We start from the raw sequence: 20,603 nt of genomic DNA, 5'->3' as shown, positions 1-20,603 counted from the left end.
TGGTGGGAACTCGACCCAGCCTATGATAGGACAGATGTATCCAAGGTGGTGGGATCTCGACCCAGCCTATGATAGGACAGATGTATTCAAGGTGGTGGGAACTCGACCCAGCCTATGATAGGACAGATGTATTCAAGGTGGTGGGAACTCGACCCAGCCTATGATAGGACAGATGTATCCAAGGTGGTGGGATCTCGACCCAGCCTATGATAGGACAGATGTATTCAAGGTGGTGGGAACTCGACCCAGCCTATGATAGAACAGATGTATCCAAGGTGGTGGGAACTCGACCCAGCCTATGATAGGACAGATGTATCCAAGGTGGTGGGATCTCGACCCAGCCTATGATAGGACAGATGTATTCAATGTGGTGGGAACTCGACCCAGCCTGTGATAGGACAGATGGATCCAAGGTGGTGGGGTCTTGACCCAGCCTGTGATAGGACAGATATAGCCAAGGTGGTGGGATCTCGACCCAGCCTATGATAGGGCAACATGGAACTAAAATCTTAAGGCTTTATTTAGATAAATATGTGACTGTGGGTATACCTATTGAATGGTTTCAGGTCACACCAGGCTGGTTAGGAGACCAGTAGTGGACAGTAACCGGATGTCTGACCAATCAGTTCCATCTCTCTACTTCCAGGTGGACCATGACGCGAGCAGTAACTATGGTAACTGGCTATACAGCGCGGGGATAGGAAACGACCCGAGGGAGAACAGGAAGTTCAACATGATCAAACAAGGACTCGACTACGACAACAACGTATGTTTCAGTCTGACCAATAAACACTGTAGAACTACCACAGCTTTACCTGAAGGTGAAAGACAATAAACACTGTAGAACTACCACAGCTTTACCTGAAGGTGAAAGACAATACACACTGTAGAACTACCACAGCTTTACCTGAAGGTGAAAGACAATAAACACTGTAGAACTACCACAGCTTTACCTGAAGGTGAAAGACAATAAACACTGTAGAACTACCACAGCTTTACCTGAAGGTGAAAGACAATACACACTGTAGAACTACCACAGCTTTACCTGAAGGTGAAAGACAATAAACACTGTAGAACTACCACAGCTTTACCTGAAGGTGAAAGACCAATAAACACTAGAACTACCACAGCTTTACCTGACAATAAACACTGTAGAACTACCACAGCTTTACCTGAAGGTGAAAGACAATACACACTGTAGAACTACCACAGCTTTACCTGAAGGTGAAAGACCAATAAACACTGTAGAACTACCACAGCTTTACCTGAAGGTGAAAGACCAATAAACACTGTAGAACTACCACAGCTTTACCTGAAGGTGAAAGACAATAAACACTAGAACTACCACAGCTTTACCTGAAGGTGAAAGACCAATAAACACTAGAACTACCACAGCTTTACCTGAAGGTGAAAGACCAATAAACACTGTAGAACTACCACGGCTTTACCTGAAGGTGAAAGACCAATAAACACTGTAGAACTACCACAGCTTTACCTGAAGGTGAAAGACCAATAAACACTGTAGAACTACCACAGCTTTACCTGAAGGTGAAAGACCAATAAACACTGTAGAACTACCACAGCTTTACCTGAAGGTGAAAGACAATAAACACTGTAGAACTACCACAGCTTTACCTGAAGGTGAAAGACAATAAACACTGTAGAACTACCACAGCTTTACCTGAAGGTGAAAGACAATACACACTGTAGAACTACCACAGCTTTACCTGAAGGTGAAAGACCAATAAACACTAGAACTACCACAGCTTTACCTGAAGGTGAAAGACCAATAAACACTGTAGAACTACCACAGCTTTACCTGAAGGTGAAAGACAATAAACACTGTAGAACTACCACAGCTTTACCTGAAGGTGAAAGACAATACACACTGTAGAACTACCACAGCTTTACCTGAAGGTGAAAGACCAATAAACACTAGAACTACCACAGCTTTACCTGAAGGTGAAAGACCAATAAACACTAGAACTACCACAGCTTTACCTGAAGGTGAAAGACCAATAAACACTGTAGAACTACCACAGCTTTACCTGAAGGTGAAAGACCAATAAGCACTAGAACTACCACAGCTTTACCTGAAGGTGAAAGACAATACACACTGTAGAACTACCACAGCTTTACCTGAAGGTGAAAGACCAATAAACACTAGAACTACCACAGCTTTACCTGAAGGTGAAAGACCAATAAACACTGTAGAACTACCACAGCTTTACCTGAAGGTGAAAGACCAATAAACACTAGAACTACCACAGCTTTACCTGACAATAAACACTGTAGAACTACCACAGCTTTACCTGAAGGTGAAAGACAATACACACTGTAGAACTACCACAGCTTTACCTGAAGGTGAAAGACCAATAAACACTAGAACTACCACAGCTTTACCTGAAGGTGAAAGACCAATAAACACTAGAACTACCACAGCTTTACCTGAAGGTGAAAGACCAATAAACACTAGAACTACCACAGCTTTACCTGAAGGTGAAAGACCAATAAACACTGTAGAACTACCACAGCTTTACCTGAAGGTGAAAGACCAATAAACACTAGAACTACCACAGCTTTACCTGAAGGTGAAAGACAATAAACACTGTAGAACTACCACAGCTTTACCTGAAGGTGAAAGACCAATAAACACTGTAGAACTACCACAGCTTTACCTGAAGGTGAAAGACCAATAAACACTGTAGAACTACCACAGCTTTACCTGAAGGTGAAAGACCAATAAACACTGTAGAACTACCACAGCTTTACCTGAAGGTGAAAGACAATAAACACTGTAGAACTACCACAGCTTTACCTGAAGGTGAAAGACAATAAACACTGTAGAACTACCACAGCTTTACCTGACAATAAACACTGTAGAACTACCACAGCTTTACCTGAAGGTGAAAGACCAATAAACACTGTAGAACTACCACAGCTTTACCTGAAGGTGAAAGACCAATAAACACTGTAGAACTACCACAGCTTTACCTGAAGGTGAAAGACCAATAAACACTGTAGAACTACCACAGCTTTACCTGACAATAAACACTGTAGAACTACCACAGCTTTACCTGAAGGTGAAAGACCAATAAACACTGTATAACTACCACAGCTTTACCTGAAGGTGAAAGACAATAAACACTAGAACTACCACAGCTTTACCTGAAGGTGAAAGACAATAAACACTGTAGAACTACCACAGCTTTACCTGAAGGTGAAAGACCAATAAACACTGTAGAACTACCACAGCTTTACCTGAAGGTGAAAGACAATAAACACTGTAGAACTACCACAGCTTTACCTGAAGGTGAAAGACAATAAACACTGTAGAACTACCACAGCTTTACCTGACAATAAACACTGTAGAACTACCACAGCTTTACCTGAAGGTGAAAGACAATAAACACTGTAGAACTACCACAGCTTTACCTGACAATAAACACTGTAGAACTACCACAGCTTTACCTAAAGGTGAAAGACAATAAACACTGTAGAACTACCACAGCTTTACCTGAAGGTGAAAGACAATAAACACTGTAGAACTACCACAGCTTTACCTGAAGGTGAAAGACAATAAACACTGTAGAACTACCACAGCTTTACCTGAAGGTGAAAGACCAATAAACACTGTAGAACTACCACAGCTTTACCTGACAATAAACACTGTAGAACTACCACAGCTTTACCTGAAGGTGAAAGACCAATAAACACTGTAGAACTACCACAGCTTTACCTGAAGGTGAAAGACAATAAACACTGTAGAACTACCACAGCTTTACCTGAAGGTGAAAGACAATAAACACTGTAGAACTACCACAGCTTTACCTGAAGGTGAAAGACCAATAAACACTGTAGAACTACCACAGCTTTACCTGACAATAAACACTGTAGAACTACCACAGCTTTACCTGAAGGTGAAAGACCAATAAACACTGTAGAACTACCACAGCTTTACCTGAAGGTGAAAGACAATAAACACTGTAGAACTACCACAGCTTTACCTGAAGGTGAAAGACAATAAACACTAGAACTACCACAGCTTTACCTGAAGGTGAAAGACCAATAAACACTGTATAACTACCACAGCTTTACCTGAAGGTGAAAGACAAACACTAGAACTACCACAGCTTTACCTGAAGGTGAAAGACAATAAACACTGTAGAACTACCACAGCTTTACCTGAAGGTGAAAGACAATAAACACTGTAGAACTACCACAGCTTTACCTGAAGGTGAAAGACAATAAACACTGTAGAACTACCACAGCTTTACCTGACAATAAACACTGTAGAACTACCACAGCTTTACCTGAAGGTGAAAGACAATAAACACTGTAGAACTACCACAGCTTTACCTGACAATAAACACTGTAGAACTACCACAGCTTTACCTGAAGGTGAAAGACAATAAACACTGTAGAACTACCACAGCTTTACCTGACAATAAACACTGTAGAACTACCACAGCTTTACCTGAAGGTGAAAGACAATAAACACTGTAGAACTACCACAGCTTTACCTGAAGGTGAAAGACAATAAACACTGTAGAACTACCACAGCTTTACCTAAAGGTGAAAGACAATAAACACTGTAGAACTACCACAGCTTTACCTGAAGGTGAAAGACAATAAACACTGTAGAACTACCACAGCTTTACCTGAAGGTGAAAGACCAATAAACACTGTAGAACTACCACAGCTTTACCTGAAGGTGAAAGACCAATAAACACTGTAGAACTACCACAGCTTTACCTGAAGGTGAAAGACAATAAACACTGTAGAACTACCACAGCTTTACCTGACAATTAACACTGTAGAACTACCACAGCTTTACCTGAAGGTGAAAGACCAATAAACACTGTAGAACTACCACAGCTTTACCTGAAGGTGAAAGACCAATAAACACTGTAGAACTACCACAGCTTTACCTGAAGGTGAAAGACCAATAAACACTGTAGAACTACCACAGCTTTACCTGACAATAAACACTGTAGAACTACCACAGCTTTACCTGAAGGTGAAAGACAATAAACACTGTAGAACTACCACAGCTTTACCTGAAGGTGAAAGACAATAAACACTGTAGAACTACCACAGCTTTACCTGAAGGTGAAAGACAATACACACTGTAGAACTACCACAGCTTTACCTGAAGGTGAAAGACCAATAAACACTAGAACTACCACAGCTTTACCTGAAGGTGAAAGACAATAAACACTAGAACTACCACAGCTTTACCTGAAGGTGAAAGACCAATAAACACTGTAGAACTACCACAGCTTTACCTGAAGGTGAAAGACAATAAACACTGTAGAACTACCACAGCTTTACCTGAAGGTGAAAGACAATAAACACTGTAGAACTACCACAGCTTTACCTGAAGGTGAAAGACCAATAAACACTGTAGAACTACCACAGCTTTACCTGAAGGTGAAAGACAATAAACACTGTAGAACTACCACAGCTTTACCTGAAGGTGAAAGAAAATAAACACTGTAGAACTACCACAGCTTTACCTGAAGGTGAAAGACAATAAACACTGTAGAACTACCACAGCTTTACCTGAAGGTGAAAGACCAATAAACACTGTAGAACTACCACAGCTTTACCTGAAGGTGAAAGACAATAAACACTGTAGAACTACCACAGCTTTACCTGAAGGTGAAAGACAATAAACACTGTAGAACTACCACAGCTTTACCTGAAGGTGAAAGACAATAAACACTGTAGAACTACCACAGCTTTACCTGAAGGTGAAAGACAATAAACACTGTAGAACTACCACAGCTTTACCTGACAATAAACACTGTAGAACTACCACAGCTTTACCTGAAGGTGAAAGACAATAAACACTGTAGAACTACCACAGCTTTACCTGACAATAAACACTGTAGAACTACCACAGCTTTACCTGAAGGTGAAAGACAATAAACACTGTAGAACTACCACAGCTTTACCTGACAATAAACACTGTAGAACTACCACAGCTTTACCTGAAGGTGAAAGACAATAAACACTGTAGAACTACCACAGCTTTACCTGAAGGTGAAAGACAATAAACACTGTAGAACTACCACAGCTTTACCTAAAGGTGAAAGACAATAAACACTGTAGAACTACCACAGCTTTACCTGAAGGTGAAAGACAATAAACACTGTAGAACTACCACAGCTTTACCTGAAGGTGAAAGACCAATAAACACTGTAGAACTACCACAGCTTTACCTGAAGGTGAAAGACCAATAAACACTGTAGAACTACCACAGCTTTACCTGAAGGTGAAAGACAATAAACACTGTAGAACTACCACAGCTTTACCTGACAATTAACACTGTAGAACTACCACAGCTTTACCTGAAGGTGAAAGACCAATAAACACTGTAGAACTACCACAGCTTTACCTGAAGGTGAAAGACCAATAAACACTGTAGAACTACCACAGCTTTACCTGAAGGTGAAAGACCAATAAACACTGTAGAACTACCACAGCTTTACCTGACAATAAACACTGTAGAACTACCACAGCTTTACCTGAAGGTGAAAGACAATAAACACTGTAGAACTACCACAGCTTTACCTGAAGGTGAAAGACAATAAACACTGTAGAACTACCACAGCTTTACCTGAAGGTGAAAGACAATACACACTGTAGAACTACCACAGCTTTACCTGAAGGTGAAAGACCAATAAACACTAGAACTACCACAGCTTTACCTGAAGGTGAAAGACAATAAACACTAGAACTACCACAGCTTTACCTGAAGGTGAAAGACCAATAAACACTGTAGAACTACCACAGCTTTACCTGAAGGTGAAAGACAATAAACACTGTAGAACTACCACAGCTTTACCTGAAGGTGAAAGACAATAAACACTGTAGAACTACCACAGCTTTACCTGAAGGTGAAAGACCAATAAACACTGTAGAACTACCACAGCTTTACCTGAAGGTGAAAGACAATAAACACTGTAGAACTACCACAGCTTTACCTGAAGGTGAAAGAAAATAAACACTGTAGAACTACCACAGCTTTACCTGAAGGTGAAAGACAATAAACACTGTAGAACTACCACAGCTTTACCTGAAGGTGAAAGACCAATAAACACTGTAGAACTACCACAGCTTTACCTGAAGGTGAAAGACAATAAACACTGTAGAACTACCACAGCTTTACCTGAAGGTGAAAGACAATAAACACTGTAGAACTACCACAGCTTTACCTGAAGGTGAAAGACCAATAAACACTGTAGAACTACCACAGCTTTACCTGAAGGTGAAAGACAATAAACACTGTAGAACTACCACAGCTTTACCTGAAGGTGAAAGACCTGCAATGTTGGCATGTCAGATTAGATCATCCAGTCTCCAAAGCTAGTTGCTTCATAACTAGTAATCTGATGTTATGATGTCTGCTTCCTTGGGGTTAACACGTAAAGGGAACAGGACGCTATAGCAATATACCATACAATTACCCAGAACGTTTCTGCTGTGACAACTTTGAGATACTGTGTTTGTAATAACTAGTGAAGATCTTTCTTTCCTATCCTTGAAGAGGATAGGAGACGATGTCAGACACTGGTTTTGTAATAACTAGTGATTGTCCCCTTGAAGAGGATAGGAGACGATGTCACACACTGGTTTTGTAATAAGTGATTGTCTCTTGTGGTGGAAATTCTACCTTTAACTAATAATGAGAAGAGGCATAGTCAATAATCAATCAAGGTACTACTTTTGTTAGAAACGTATTATAATAAGGAGGGCGCACCCCCCACGCAGGTGAAATGAAGTGAGAGCCTCCTGTACAAAGAGTACGTAAGTCTTATATAGTCTAGCTATCTTATGCAAACACATGATCTTATGTATGTGTGTGTGTGTACAGAAGGAGAGACAAAACTGGGTTACGGGGTACAGACTATAATGAAAAGGTTGTCTCAGTCTGTCGCAACGGAGTGAGGACAATAGGTGCCAAAGTGACAGGAAGTCACTCCAGACATACTTTCTCTAACAGTAGCTCAACGGTTCCCCCAAGTTGGGCAAGCAAGCACCTTTCACTGTCGGCCCAGATGATGTACAGTCGTGGCCAAAAGTTTTGAGAATGACACAAATATTAATTTTCACAAAGTCTGCTGCCTCAGTTTGTATGATGGCAATTTGCATATACTCCAGAATGTTATGAAGAGTGATCAGATGAATTGCAATTAATTGCAAAGTCCCTATTTGCCATGTAAATGAACTGAATCCCCCCAAAAAACATTTCCACTGCATTTCAGCCCTGCCACAAAAGGACCACCTGACATCATGTCAGTGATTATCTCGTTAACACAGGTGTGAGTGTTGACGAGGACAAGGCGGGAGATCACTCTGTAATGCTGATTGAGTTCGAATAACAGACTGGAAGCTTCAAAAGGAGTGTGATGCTTGGAATCATTGTTCTTCCTCTGTCAACCATGGTTACCTGCAAAGAAACATGTTCCGTCATCATTGCTTTACACAAAAAGGGCTTTACAGGCAAGGATATTGCTGCCAGTAAGATTGCACCTAAATCAACCATTTATCGGATCATCAAGAACTTCAAGGAGAGCAGTTCAATTGTTGTGAAGAAGGCTTCAGGGCGCCCAAGAAAGTCCAGCAAGCGCCAGGACGTCTCCTAAAGGCGATTCAGCTGCAGGATGGGGGCACCACCAGTACAGAGCTTGCTCAGGCATGGCAGCAGGCAGGTGTGATCTGCATCTGCACGCACAGTGAGGCGAAGACTTTTGGAGGATGGCCTGGTGTCAAGAAGGGCAGCAAAGAAGCCACTTCTCTCCAGGAAAAACATCAGGGACAGACTATTCTGCAAAAGGTACAGGGATTGGACTGCTGAGGACTGGGGTAAAGTCATTTTCTCTGATGAATCCCCTTTCCGATTGTTTGGGGCATCCGGAGCTTGTCCGGAGAAGACAAGGTGAGCGCTACCCATACTGTTGGCATCCTGTGTCATGCCAACAGTAAAGCAGCCTGAGATCATTCATATGTGGGGTTGCTTCTCAGCTAAGGGAGTGGGCTCACTCACAATTTTGCCTAAGAACACAGCCATGAATAAAGAATGGTACCAACACATCCTCCGAGAGCAACTTCTCCCAACCATCCAGGAACAGTTTGGTGACGAACAATGCATTTTCCAGCATGATGGAGCACCTTGCCATAAGGGCTCGGGGAACAAAACATCGATATTTTGGGTCCATGGCCAGGAAACTCCCCAGACCTTAATCCCATTGAGAACTTGTGGTCAATCCTCAAGAGGCGGGTGGACAAACAAAAACCCACAAATTCTGACAAACTCCAAGCATTGATTATGCAAGAATGGGCTGCCATCAGTCAGGATGTGGCCCAGAAGTTAATTGACAGCATGCCAGGGCAGATTGCAGAGGTCTTGAAAAGAAGGGTCAACACTGCAAATATTGACTCTTTGCATCAACTTCATGTAATTGTCAATAAAAGCCTTTGACACTTTTGAAATGCTTGTAATTATACTTCAGTATTCCATAGTAACATCTGACAAAAATATCTAAAGACACTGAAGCAGCAAACTTTGTGAAAATTCATATTTGTGTGATTCTCAACTTTTGGCCACGGCTGTACAGTTGAAGTCTAAAGTTTACATACACTCAGGTTGGAGTCATTAAAACTAGTTTTTTAACCACTCCACACATTTCTTGTTAACAAACTATAGTTTTGGCAAGTCGGTTAGAACATCTACTTTGTGCATGACATCAGTAATTTTTCCAACAATTGTTTACAGACAGATTATTTCACTTCTAATTCACTGTATCACAATTCCAGTGGGTCAGAAGTTTACATACACAAAGTTGACTGTGCCTTTAAACAGCTTGGAAAAATCCAGAAAATGATGTCATGGCATTAGAAGCTTCTGATAGGCTAATTGACATAATTTGAGTCAATTGGAGGTGTACCTGTGGATTTATTTCAAGGCCTACCTTCAAACTCAGTGCCTCTTTGCTTGACGTCATGGGAAAATCTAAATAAATCAGCCAAGAAAATTGTAGACCTCCACAAGTCTGGTTCATCCTTGGGAGCGATTTCCAAACGCCTGCAAGTACCACGTTCATCTGTACAAACAATAGTACGCAAGTATAAACACCATGGGACCACGCAGCCGTCATACCGTCTCCTAGAGATGAACGTACTTTGGTGCGAAAAGTGCAAATCAATCCCAGAACAACAGCAAAGGACCTTGTGAAGATGCTGGAGGAAACGGGTACAAAAGTATCTATAGCCACAGTGAAACGAGTCCTATATCGACATAACCTGAAATGCCGCTCAGCAAGTAAGAAGCCACTGCTCCAAAACCGCCATAACAAAGCCAGACTACGGTTTGCAACTGCACATGGGGACAAAGATCGTACTTTTTGGAGAAATGTCCTCTGGTCTAAAACAAAAATAGAACTGTTTGGCCATAATGACCATCGTTATGTTTGGAGGAAAAAGGGGGAGGCTTTCAAGCCGAAGAACACCATCCCAACCGTGAAGCACGGGGGTGGCAGCATCATGTTGTGGTGGTGCTTTGCTGCAGGAGGGGCTGGTGCACTTCACAAAATAGATGGCATCATGAGGGAGGAAAATTATGTGGATATCTTTAAGACATCAGTCAGGAAGTTAAAGCTTGATTGCAAATGGGTCTTCCAAATGGACAAGGACCCCAAGCATACTTCCAAAGTTGTGGCAAAATGGCTAAAGGACAACAAAGTGAAGGTATTGGAGTGGCCATCACAAAGACCTGACCTCAATCCTACAGAACATTTGTGGGCAGATCTGTAAAAGAGTGCTTGCGAGCAAGGAGGCCTACAAACCTGACTCAGTTACACCAGCTCTATCAGGAGGAATGGGCCAACTTACTGTGGGATGCTTGTGGAAGGCTACCCAAAACGTTTGACTCAAGTTAAACAATATTAAAGGCAATGCTACCAAATACTAATTGAGTGTATGTAAACTTCTGACCCACTGGGAATGTGATGAAAGAATTAAAAACTGAAATAAATCATTCTCTCTACTATTATTCTGACATTTCACTTTCTTAAAACAAAGTGGTGATCCTAAATGACCTAAGACAGGGAATTTTTACTACGATTAAATTTCCGACTTCAACTGTATGTTCTACACACACACACACACACACACACACACACACACACACACACACACACACACATACAAAACATGATCCAGGCTCCAAACATAACAGCTCTCTCACTGGTGTGCAGAATATAACACCTTGCCGTGTCTCCAGTTAAGCAAAGAGGAACCCGTTATTTTCTGTTAGCCCTTGGGTAAGCACACAGATATCATGGGGTCCTGATACACACACACACAACAATTAGAACAGACCTCTTATTAACACACACACAACAATTAGAACAGACCTCTTATTAATACACACACACACACACACACACACACACACACACACACACACAGAACAGTTAGAACAGACCTCTTATTAACACACACACAGAACAGTTAGAACAGACCTCTAATACACACACAGAACAGTTAGAATAGGCCTCTAATACACACACAGAACAGTTAGAACAGGCCTCTTATTAATACACACACAGAACAGTTAGAACAGGCCTCTTATTAATACACACACAGAGCAGTTAGAACAGGCCTCTTATTAATACACACACAGAGCAGTTAGAACAGGCCTCTAATACACACACAGAACAGGCCTCTTATTAACACACACACAGAACAGTTAGAACAGGCCTCTAATACACACACAGAACAGTTAGAACAGGCCTCTTATTGATACACACACAGGACAGTTAGAACAGGCCTCTTATTAATACACACACAGGACAGTTAGAACAGGCCTCTTATTAATACACACACAGGACAGTTAGAACAGGCCTCTTATTAATACACACACAGAACAGGCCTCTTATTGATACACACACAGGACAGTTAGAACAGGCCTCTAATACACACACAGGACAGTTAGAACAGGCCTCTTATTAATACACACACAGAACAGGCCTCTTATTGATACACACACAGGACAGTTAGAACAGGCCTCTTATTGATACACACACAGGACAGTTAGAACAGGCCTCTTATTAAAACACACACAGAACAGGCCTCTTATTGATACACACACAGGACAGTTAGAACAGGCCTCTTATTAATACACACACAGGACAGTTAGAACAGGCCTCTTATTAATACACACACAGGACAGTTAGAACAGGCCTCTTATTAATACACACACAGGACAGTTAGAACAGGCCTCTAATACACACACAGAACAGTTAGAACAGGCCTCTAATACACACACAGGACAGTTAGAACAGGCCTCTTATTAATACACACACAGGACAGTTAGAACAGACCTCTTATTGATACACACACAGAGCAGTTAGAACAGTTTTCTATCTTTATATGAGTTTGTTAAAGAAACAATCTCAAGACCAATGCCAGGTTTAAGGAAGGATATTTTACTACACTAGCAGTAGTAAGGTTTAACAGAAAATGTCCTCACACTCCTCTTCAGGGGGACTATGTTAGACACTAGGTTTAACAGAAAATGTCCTCACACTCCTCTTCAGGGGGACTATGTTAGACACTGGGTTTGTAATAACTAGTGATTGTCTCTCCTCTTCAGGGGGACTATGTTAGACACTAGGTTTGTAATAACTAGTGATTGTCTCTCCTCTTCAGGGGGACTATGTTAGACACTAGGTTTGTAATAACTAGTGATTGTCTCTCCTCTTCAGGGGGACTATGTTAGACACTAGGTTTGTAATAACTAGTGATTGTCACTCCTCTTCAGGGGGACTATGTTAGACACTGGGTTTGTAATAACTAGTGATTGTCTCTCCTCTTCAGGGGGACTATGTTAGACACTGGGTCCCAGAGCTCAAGGGGATCAGAGGGGGGGAGGTCCACACCCCCTGGACCCTTAGCTCCGCCTCCCTGTCTCACGCACTGGTGTCCCTCAACGACACATACCCCTCCCCCGTTGTCATGGCGCCAGAATGGAGTCGCCACGCCAACAAGAAGCCGGTGGGTTTTAAAGATGTGAATTTCATAGAAAGAGGAAGTGGTGTAGGAAACAACACTGTTTAGTGGTGAATGTAGATCTACGTTTCTAGAATGGCTCTACCGGTTATGATCAGATGTTTAGTGGTGTATGTAGATCTATGTTTCTAGAATGGCTCTACCGGTTATGATCAGATGTTTAGTGGTGAATGTAGATCTACGTTTCTAGAATGGCTCTACCGGTTATGATCAGATGTTTAGTGGTGAATGTAGATCTACGTTTCTAGAATGGCTCTACCGGTTATGATCAGATGTTTAGTGGTGAATGTAGATCTACGTTTCTAGAATGGCTCTACCGGTTATGATCAGATGTTTAGTGGTGTATGTAGATCTACGTTTCTAGAATGGCTCTACCGGTTATGATCAGATGTTTAGTGGTGAATGTAGATCTACGTTTCTAGAATGGCTCTACTGGTTATGATCAGATGTTTAGTGGTGTATGTAGATCTATGTTTCTAGAATGGCTCTACCGGTTATGATCAGATGTTTAGTGGTGTATGTAGATCTACGTTTCTAGAATGGCTCTACCGGTTATGATCAGATGTTTAGTGGTGAATGTAGATCTACGTTTCTAGAATGGCTCCACCGGTTATGATCAGATGTTTAGTGGTGTATGTAGAGCTACGTTTCTAGAATGGCTCTACCGGTTATGATCAGATGTTTAGTGGTGTATGTAGAGCTATGTTTCTAGAATGGCTCTACCGGTTATGATCAGATGTTTAGTGGTGTATGTAGATCTATGTTTCTAGAATGGCTCTAACGGTTATGATCAGATGTTTAGTGGTTCATGTAGATCTACGTTTCTAGAATGGCTCTACTGGTTATGATCAGATGTTTAGTGGTGAATGTAGAGCTATGTTTCTAGAATGGCTCTACCGGTTATGATCAGATGTTTAGTGGTGTATGTAGATCTAACTTTCTAGAATGGCTCTACTGGTTATGATCAGATGTTTAGTGGTGAATGTAGATCTACGTTTCTAAAATGGCTCTACCGGTTATGATCAGATGTTTAGTGGTTCATGTAGATCTACGTTTCTAGAATGGCTCTACCGGTTATGATCAGATGTTTAGTGGTGAATGTAGATCTACGTTTCTATAATGGCTCTACTGGTTATGATCAGATGTTTAGTGGTGAATTTAGATCTACGTTTCTAGAATGGCTCTACCGGTTATGATCAGATGTTTAGTGGTGAATGTAGATCTACGTTTCTAGAATGGCTCTACCAGTTATGATCAGATGTTTAGTGGTGTATGTAGATCTACGTTTCTAGAATGGCTCTACCAGTTATGATCAGATGTTTAGTGGTGTATGTAGATCTACGTTTCTAGAATGGCTCTACCGGTTATGATCAGATGTTTAGTGGTGAATGTAGATCTACGTTTCTAGAATGGCTCTACCGGTTATGATCAGATGTTTAGTGGTGTATGTAGATCTATGTTTCTAGAATGGCTCTACCGGTTATGATCAGATGTTTAGTGGTGTATGTAGAGCTATGTTTCTAGAATGGCTCTACTGGTTATGATCAGATGTTTAGTGGTTCATGTAGATCTACGTTTCTAGAATGGCTCTACCGGTTATGATCAGATGTTTAGTGGTGTATGTAGATCTACGTTTCTAGAATGGCTCTACCGGTTATGATCAGATGTTTAGTGGTGAATGTAGATCTACGTTTCTAGAATGGCTCTACCGGTTATGATCAGATGTTTAGTGGTGTATGTAGATCTACGTTTCTAGAATGGCTCTACCGGTTATGATCAGATGTTTAGTGGTGAATGTAGAGCTATGTTTCTAGAATGGCTCTACCGGTTATGATCAGATGTTTAGTGGTGTATGTAGATCTACGTTTCTAGAATGTCTCTACCGGTTATGATCAGATGTTTAGTGGTTCATGTAGAGCTATGTTTCTAGAATGGCTCTACCGGTTATGATCAGATGTTTAGTGGTTCATGTAGAGCTATGTTTCTAGAATGGCTCTATCGGTTATGATCAGATGTTTAGTGGTTCATGTAGAGCTATGTTTCTAGAATGGCTCTACCGGTTATGATCAGATGTTTAGTGGTGTATGTAGAGCTATGTTTCTAGAATGGCTCTACCGGTTATGATCAGATGTTTAGTGGTTCATGTAGAGCTATGTTTCTAGAATGGCTCTACCGGTTATGATTAATGTACAATCGGGTGAGAAGGGCCTTGGTCAGGGAGGTGACCAAGAACCCGATGGTCACTCTGAAAGAGCTCCAGAGTTCCTCTGTGGAGATGGGAGAACCTTATTTATTTTATACATATATTTTATATATATATATATATATAGTTTCTTTTTTCCCCCAGTTTTTTGTTTTTAGTAAATTGGCAAAATGTCTAAACCTGTTTTTGCTTTGTCATCATGGGGTATTGTGATGTCATCATGGGGTATTGTGTGTAGCTTGATGAGGAAAACAATTAATTTAATACATTTGAGAATAAGGCTTTAACATAACAAAATGTGGGAAAAGTCAAGGGGTCTGAATACTTTCCGAATGCCCTGTATATAACATTCAAGGGACCCAAATGGTCATAAGAATAATTTAAGAATTGACTTGATTAATAAATTTTTGTGCTAACAACCTGTCCCAGAAATAGGTCACTTCCCGGTCGTTGTCTCTTGAGACATTTGTTTTGTTATGTGAACCTGTCTTACAATAAAAGGTACTTCAAGGCTATTATCTTGACACATCAATTTCAAAGTTTTGGTTCTAAATGTAAAGGGATCTCTCCTGCAGACTGGTGCTGGGCCCTCGGCCAGAGGAAAGACGGGGCCGTCCCACACCCCTAAACAACACAAGGACAGAGGAATAGACTTCTACTTCTCCAAGAGCAAGAACTTCTGATGGAGCAGACTAACTGAAAAGATTGAAATAACTGTTGGGCTTCCGCAAGGAAATGGTTTGACCCATCCCTGCTTTATGGGTGGATGGTTTGACCCATCCCCGCTCTATATGGGTGGATGGTTTGACCCATCCCCGCTTTATATGGGTGGATGGTTTGACCCATCCCCTCTCTATAGGGGTGGATGGTTTGACCCATCCCCGCTTTATATGGGTAGATGGTTTGACCCATCCCATCTCTATAGGGGTGGATGGTTTGACCCATCCCCTCTCTATAGGGGTGGATGGTTTGACCCATCCCCGCTCTATAGGGGTGGATGGTTTGACCCATCCCCGCTCTATAGGGGTGGATGGTTTGACCCATCCCCGCTCTATAGGGGTGGATGGTTTGACCCATCCCCGCTCTATAGGGGTGGATGGTTTGACCCATCCCCGCTCTATATGGGTGGATGGTTTGACCCATCCCCTCTCTATAGGGGTGGATGGTTTGACCCATCCCCTCTCTATAGGGGTGGATGGTTTGACCCATCCCCTCTCTATAGGGGTGGATGGTTTGACCCATCCCCTCTCTATAGGGGTGGATGGTTTGACCCATCCCCTCTCTATAGGGGTGGATGGTTTGACCCATCCCCGCTCTATAGGGGTGGATGGTTTGACCCATCCCCGCTCTATAGGGGTGGATGGTTTGACCCATCCCCGCTCTATAGGGGTGGATGGTTTGACCCATCCCCGCTCTATAGGGGTGGATGGTTTGACCCATCCCCGCTCTATAGGGGTGGATGGTTTGACCCATCCCCTCTCTATAGGGGTGGATGGTTTGACCCATCCCCTCTCTATAGGGGTGGATGGTTTGACCCATCCCCGCTCTATATGGGTGGATGGTTTGACCCATCCCCGCTCTATAGGGGTGGATGGTTTGACCCATCCCCGCTCTATAGGGGTGGATGGTTTGACCCATCCCCTCTTTATATGGCCAGCAGCATACCACCCTGCATACCACTGCTGGCTTGCTTCTGAAGCTAAGCAGGGTTGGTCCTGGTCAGTCCCTGGATGGGAGACCAGATGCTGCTGGAAGTGGTGTTGGAGGGCCAGTAGGAGGCACTCTTTCCTCTGGTCTAAAAAATATCCCAATGCCCCAGGGCAGTGATTGGGGACACTGCCCTGTGTAGGGTGCCGTCTTTCGGATGGGACGTTAAACGGGTGTCCTGACTCTCTGAGGTCATTAAAGATCCCATGGCACTTATCGTAAGAGTAGGGGTGTTAACCCCGGTGTCCGGGTTAAATTCCCAATCCGGCCCTCAAACCATCATGGTCACCTAATAATCCCCAGTTTACAATTGGCTCATTCATCCCCCCCCTCTCCCCTGTAACTATTCCTCAGGTCGTTGCTGCAAATGAGAACGTGTTCTCAGTCAACTTACCTGGTAAAATAACGGTAAAATAAAAAAAATAAAAAATAAAATATGGGTGGATGGTTTGACCCATCCCCGCTTTATGGGTGGATGGTTTGACCCATCCCCTCTCTATATGGGTGGATGGGTCAAACCATCCCCTCTCTATATGGGTGGATGGGTCAAACCATCCCCTCTTTATATGGGTGGATGGGTGTGGAGCACATGGTTTTCAGAAGGTACTGCTGAGTGGGTGGGGTGATAACTTTTTTGTTTCTGTTTTATAATGCTACTGTTTTATGTTTCGTATAATGTTTTATCGATTTCTATCGACTCGTTACAGAACCATTTAAGGTAGTACCTGTATGGGATGTTTTTTACTCTCTACAAAAGCAGCCATGTCTTTATCATGGTTCATAATAAACATGGTGATGCTGGTCGTAAAGTTTCCTATTTGTATTTATTATGGATCACCATTGGTTCCTGTCAAGGCAGCAGCTACTCTTCCTGGGGTTTATTATGGATCCCCATTAGTTCCTGCCAAGGCAGCAGCTACTCTTCCTGGGGTTTATTATGGATCCCCATTAGTTCCTGCCAAGGCAGCAGCTACTCTTCCTGGGGTTTATTATGGATCCCCATTAGTTCCTGCCAAGGCAGCAGCTACTCTTCCTGGGGTTTATTATGGATCCCCATTAGTTCCTGCCAAGTCAGCAGCTACTCTTCCTGGGACTCATTCGGGAGCAGCTTAGTAATTTCATTTACTTGAGCTCCGGGATAATACATTGTTTTTGTACCAGGAATAGTCACATTTCTTACCATGGAGCTGCCGAAAATCACAGCTGGTGAGAAGTACGAGGAAATCTCACGCTTCACAGGATTCAGAGACGGGAGAGAGGCAGGATAACTTGAGCTGGGGGAAATAGCGACTGTTCTTGAATCTGAAAGTGTGGCAGGTGAAGATTGTGATAATGAAGAAAGGAACAAAAGGAGTGAAAGTTGTAGTATGAGATGAGGACCAATAATGAAATATTTGATATATGATATATTTGGGAAATCCATTTGTAATATCGAGGACTGAAGAAAGCAGTGAGAAAGGTGAATTCAATCATGGTGTAACGATTTTCCTCCTCCTCTCCATTTTCGGAGAAGGAGGAGTATTGAGGGAACCAAGGCGCAGCGAAGGTTGAACACATAATGATTTATTAAACATAAGACGAAAACACGAACTTCACTATAAACTAACAAAATAACAAAACGAAAGTAGACAGACCTGAACGACGAACTTACATACAACGTGAAGAACGAAATGAACAAACCGTATACAGTCCCGTATGGTGCAAACATAGACACAGACACAGGAGACAACCACCCACAAACACACAGTGATAATGCCCTACCTAAATATGACTCTTGATTAGAGGAAAATGCAAACCACCTGCCTCTAATCAAGAGCCATACCAGGCAAACCAAAACCAACATAGAAACGAATAACATAGACTGCCCACCCAAAACACATGCCCTGACCATAAACACATAAAAACAACATAAAACAGGTCAGGACTGTTACAGTACCCCCCCCTCAAGATGCGCACGCCGGGCGCACAAGCACAAAGTCCAGGAGAGGGTCCGGGTGGGCAGTTGACCACGGTGGTGGTTCCGGCTCAGGACGCTGTCCCCTTACCACCTTAGTCACTCCCCTCTTCTGTCTACCCCTTCTAATGACCACCCAAACATTAGCTTCCCCTAAATAAACAGCTAGCACCGGGACAAAGGGCAGCACCGGGACAAGGGGTAGCACCGGGACAAGGGGCAGCACCAGAACAAGGGGCAGCACCAGGATAAGGACCATCACTGGAATAAGGGGCAGCACCGGGACAAGGGGCAGCACCGGGACAAGGGGCAGCACCGGGACAAGGGGCAGCACCGGGACAAGGGGCAGCACCGGGACAAGGGGCAGCACCGGGACAAGGGGCAGCACCGGGACAAGGGGCAGCACCGGGACAAGGGGCAGCACCGGGACAAGGGGCAGCACCGGGACAAGGGGCAGCACCGGGACAAGGGGCAGCACCGGGACAAGGGGCAGCACCGGGACAAGGGGCAGCACCGGGACAAGGGGCAGCACCGGGACAAGGGGCAGCACCGGGACAAGGGGCAACACCGGGACAAGGGGCAGATCCCGGCTGAAGGACTCTGGCAGGTCCTGTTTGGACGGCTCTGGCAGGTCCATGCAGGCTGACGGCTCTCGACGCTCATGGCAGACTGACGGCTCTCTACGCTCATGACAGACTGACGGCTCTCGACGCTCATGGCAGGCTGACGGCTCTCGACGCTCATGGCAGGCTGACGGCTCTCGACGCTCATGGCAGGCTGACGGCTCACGACGCTCATGGCGCTCTGACGGCTCTGGCTGCTCATGGCTCTCTGACGGCTCTGGCTGCTCATGGCTCACTGACGGCTCTGGCTGCTCATGGCGCTCTGACGGCTCTGGCTGCTCATGGCTCGCTGGCGGCTCTGGCAGATCCTGTCTGGTTGGCGGCTCTGGCAGATCCTGTCTGGTTGGCGGCTCTGGCAGATCCTGTCTGGTTGGCGGCTCTGGCAGATCCTGTCTGGTTGGCGGCTCTGGCAGATCCTGTCTGGTTGGCGGCTCTGGCAGATCCTGTCTGGTTGGCGGCTCTGGCAGATCCTGTCTGTCTGACGGCTCTAGCGGCTCCTGTCTGGCTGATGGCTCTAGCGGCTCCTGTCTGGCTGACGGCTCTGTAGGCACATGGCAGACGGGCGGCTTTGCAGGCTCATGGCAGACGGGCGGCTTTGCAGGCTCCTGGCAGACGGATGGCTCAGATGGCGCTGGGGAGACGGATGGCTCAGATGGCGCTGGAGAGACGGATGGCTCAGATGGCGCTGGAGAGACGGATGGCTCAGATGGCGCTGGGGAGACGGATGGCTCTGGCCGGATATGGCGCACTGTAGACCTGGTGCGTGGTGCCGGAACTGGAGGCACCGTGCTACTGACAAGCACCTTCCTACTAGTGCGGGGAGCAGGGACAGGGCACACTGTATTCTCAAAGCCTACTCTATCCCTGATGCGTGGTACCGGCACTGGTGACGCCGGGCTGAGGACAAGCACATCAGGATTAGTAGGGGGAGAATATACAGTGTGTACAGGGCTCTGGAGACGCACTGGTAGCTTAGTGCGTGGGCCCGGAACTGGAGGCACCGGGCTAAATACACGCACCACAGGGAGAGTGCGTG

The 20,603-nt window shown here is 43.9% G+C and overlaps 1 protein-coding gene across 1 annotated transcript in view; it reads left to right on the top strand.

Moving 5' to 3' along the window:
* cry-dash (cryptochrome DASH) overlaps positions 1–17,396 on the top strand; it is a 48,956-nt gene extending 31,560 nt beyond the window's left edge. The window contains exons 11-13 of the mRNA XM_055882220.1: positions 647–766; positions 12,889–13,065; positions 15,859–17,396. Coding sequence (XP_055738195.1) covers positions 647–766; positions 12,889–13,065; positions 15,859–15,966 — 405 coding nt within the window. The 3' untranslated portion in view covers positions 15,967–17,396. The remainder of the gene's footprint in view (positions 1–646; positions 767–12,888; positions 13,066–15,858) is intronic.
* Positions 17,397–20,603: the final 3,207 nt, after the last annotated feature.

The sequence above is a fragment of the Salvelinus fontinalis genome, chromosome 25 (assembly GCF_029448725.1).
Source record: "Salvelinus fontinalis isolate EN_2023a chromosome 25, ASM2944872v1, whole genome shotgun sequence".
Lineage (NCBI taxonomy): Eukaryota > Metazoa > Chordata > Actinopteri > Salmoniformes > Salmonidae > Salvelinus > Salvelinus fontinalis.
This window is presented reverse-complemented; position numbering and strand designations above follow the sequence as displayed.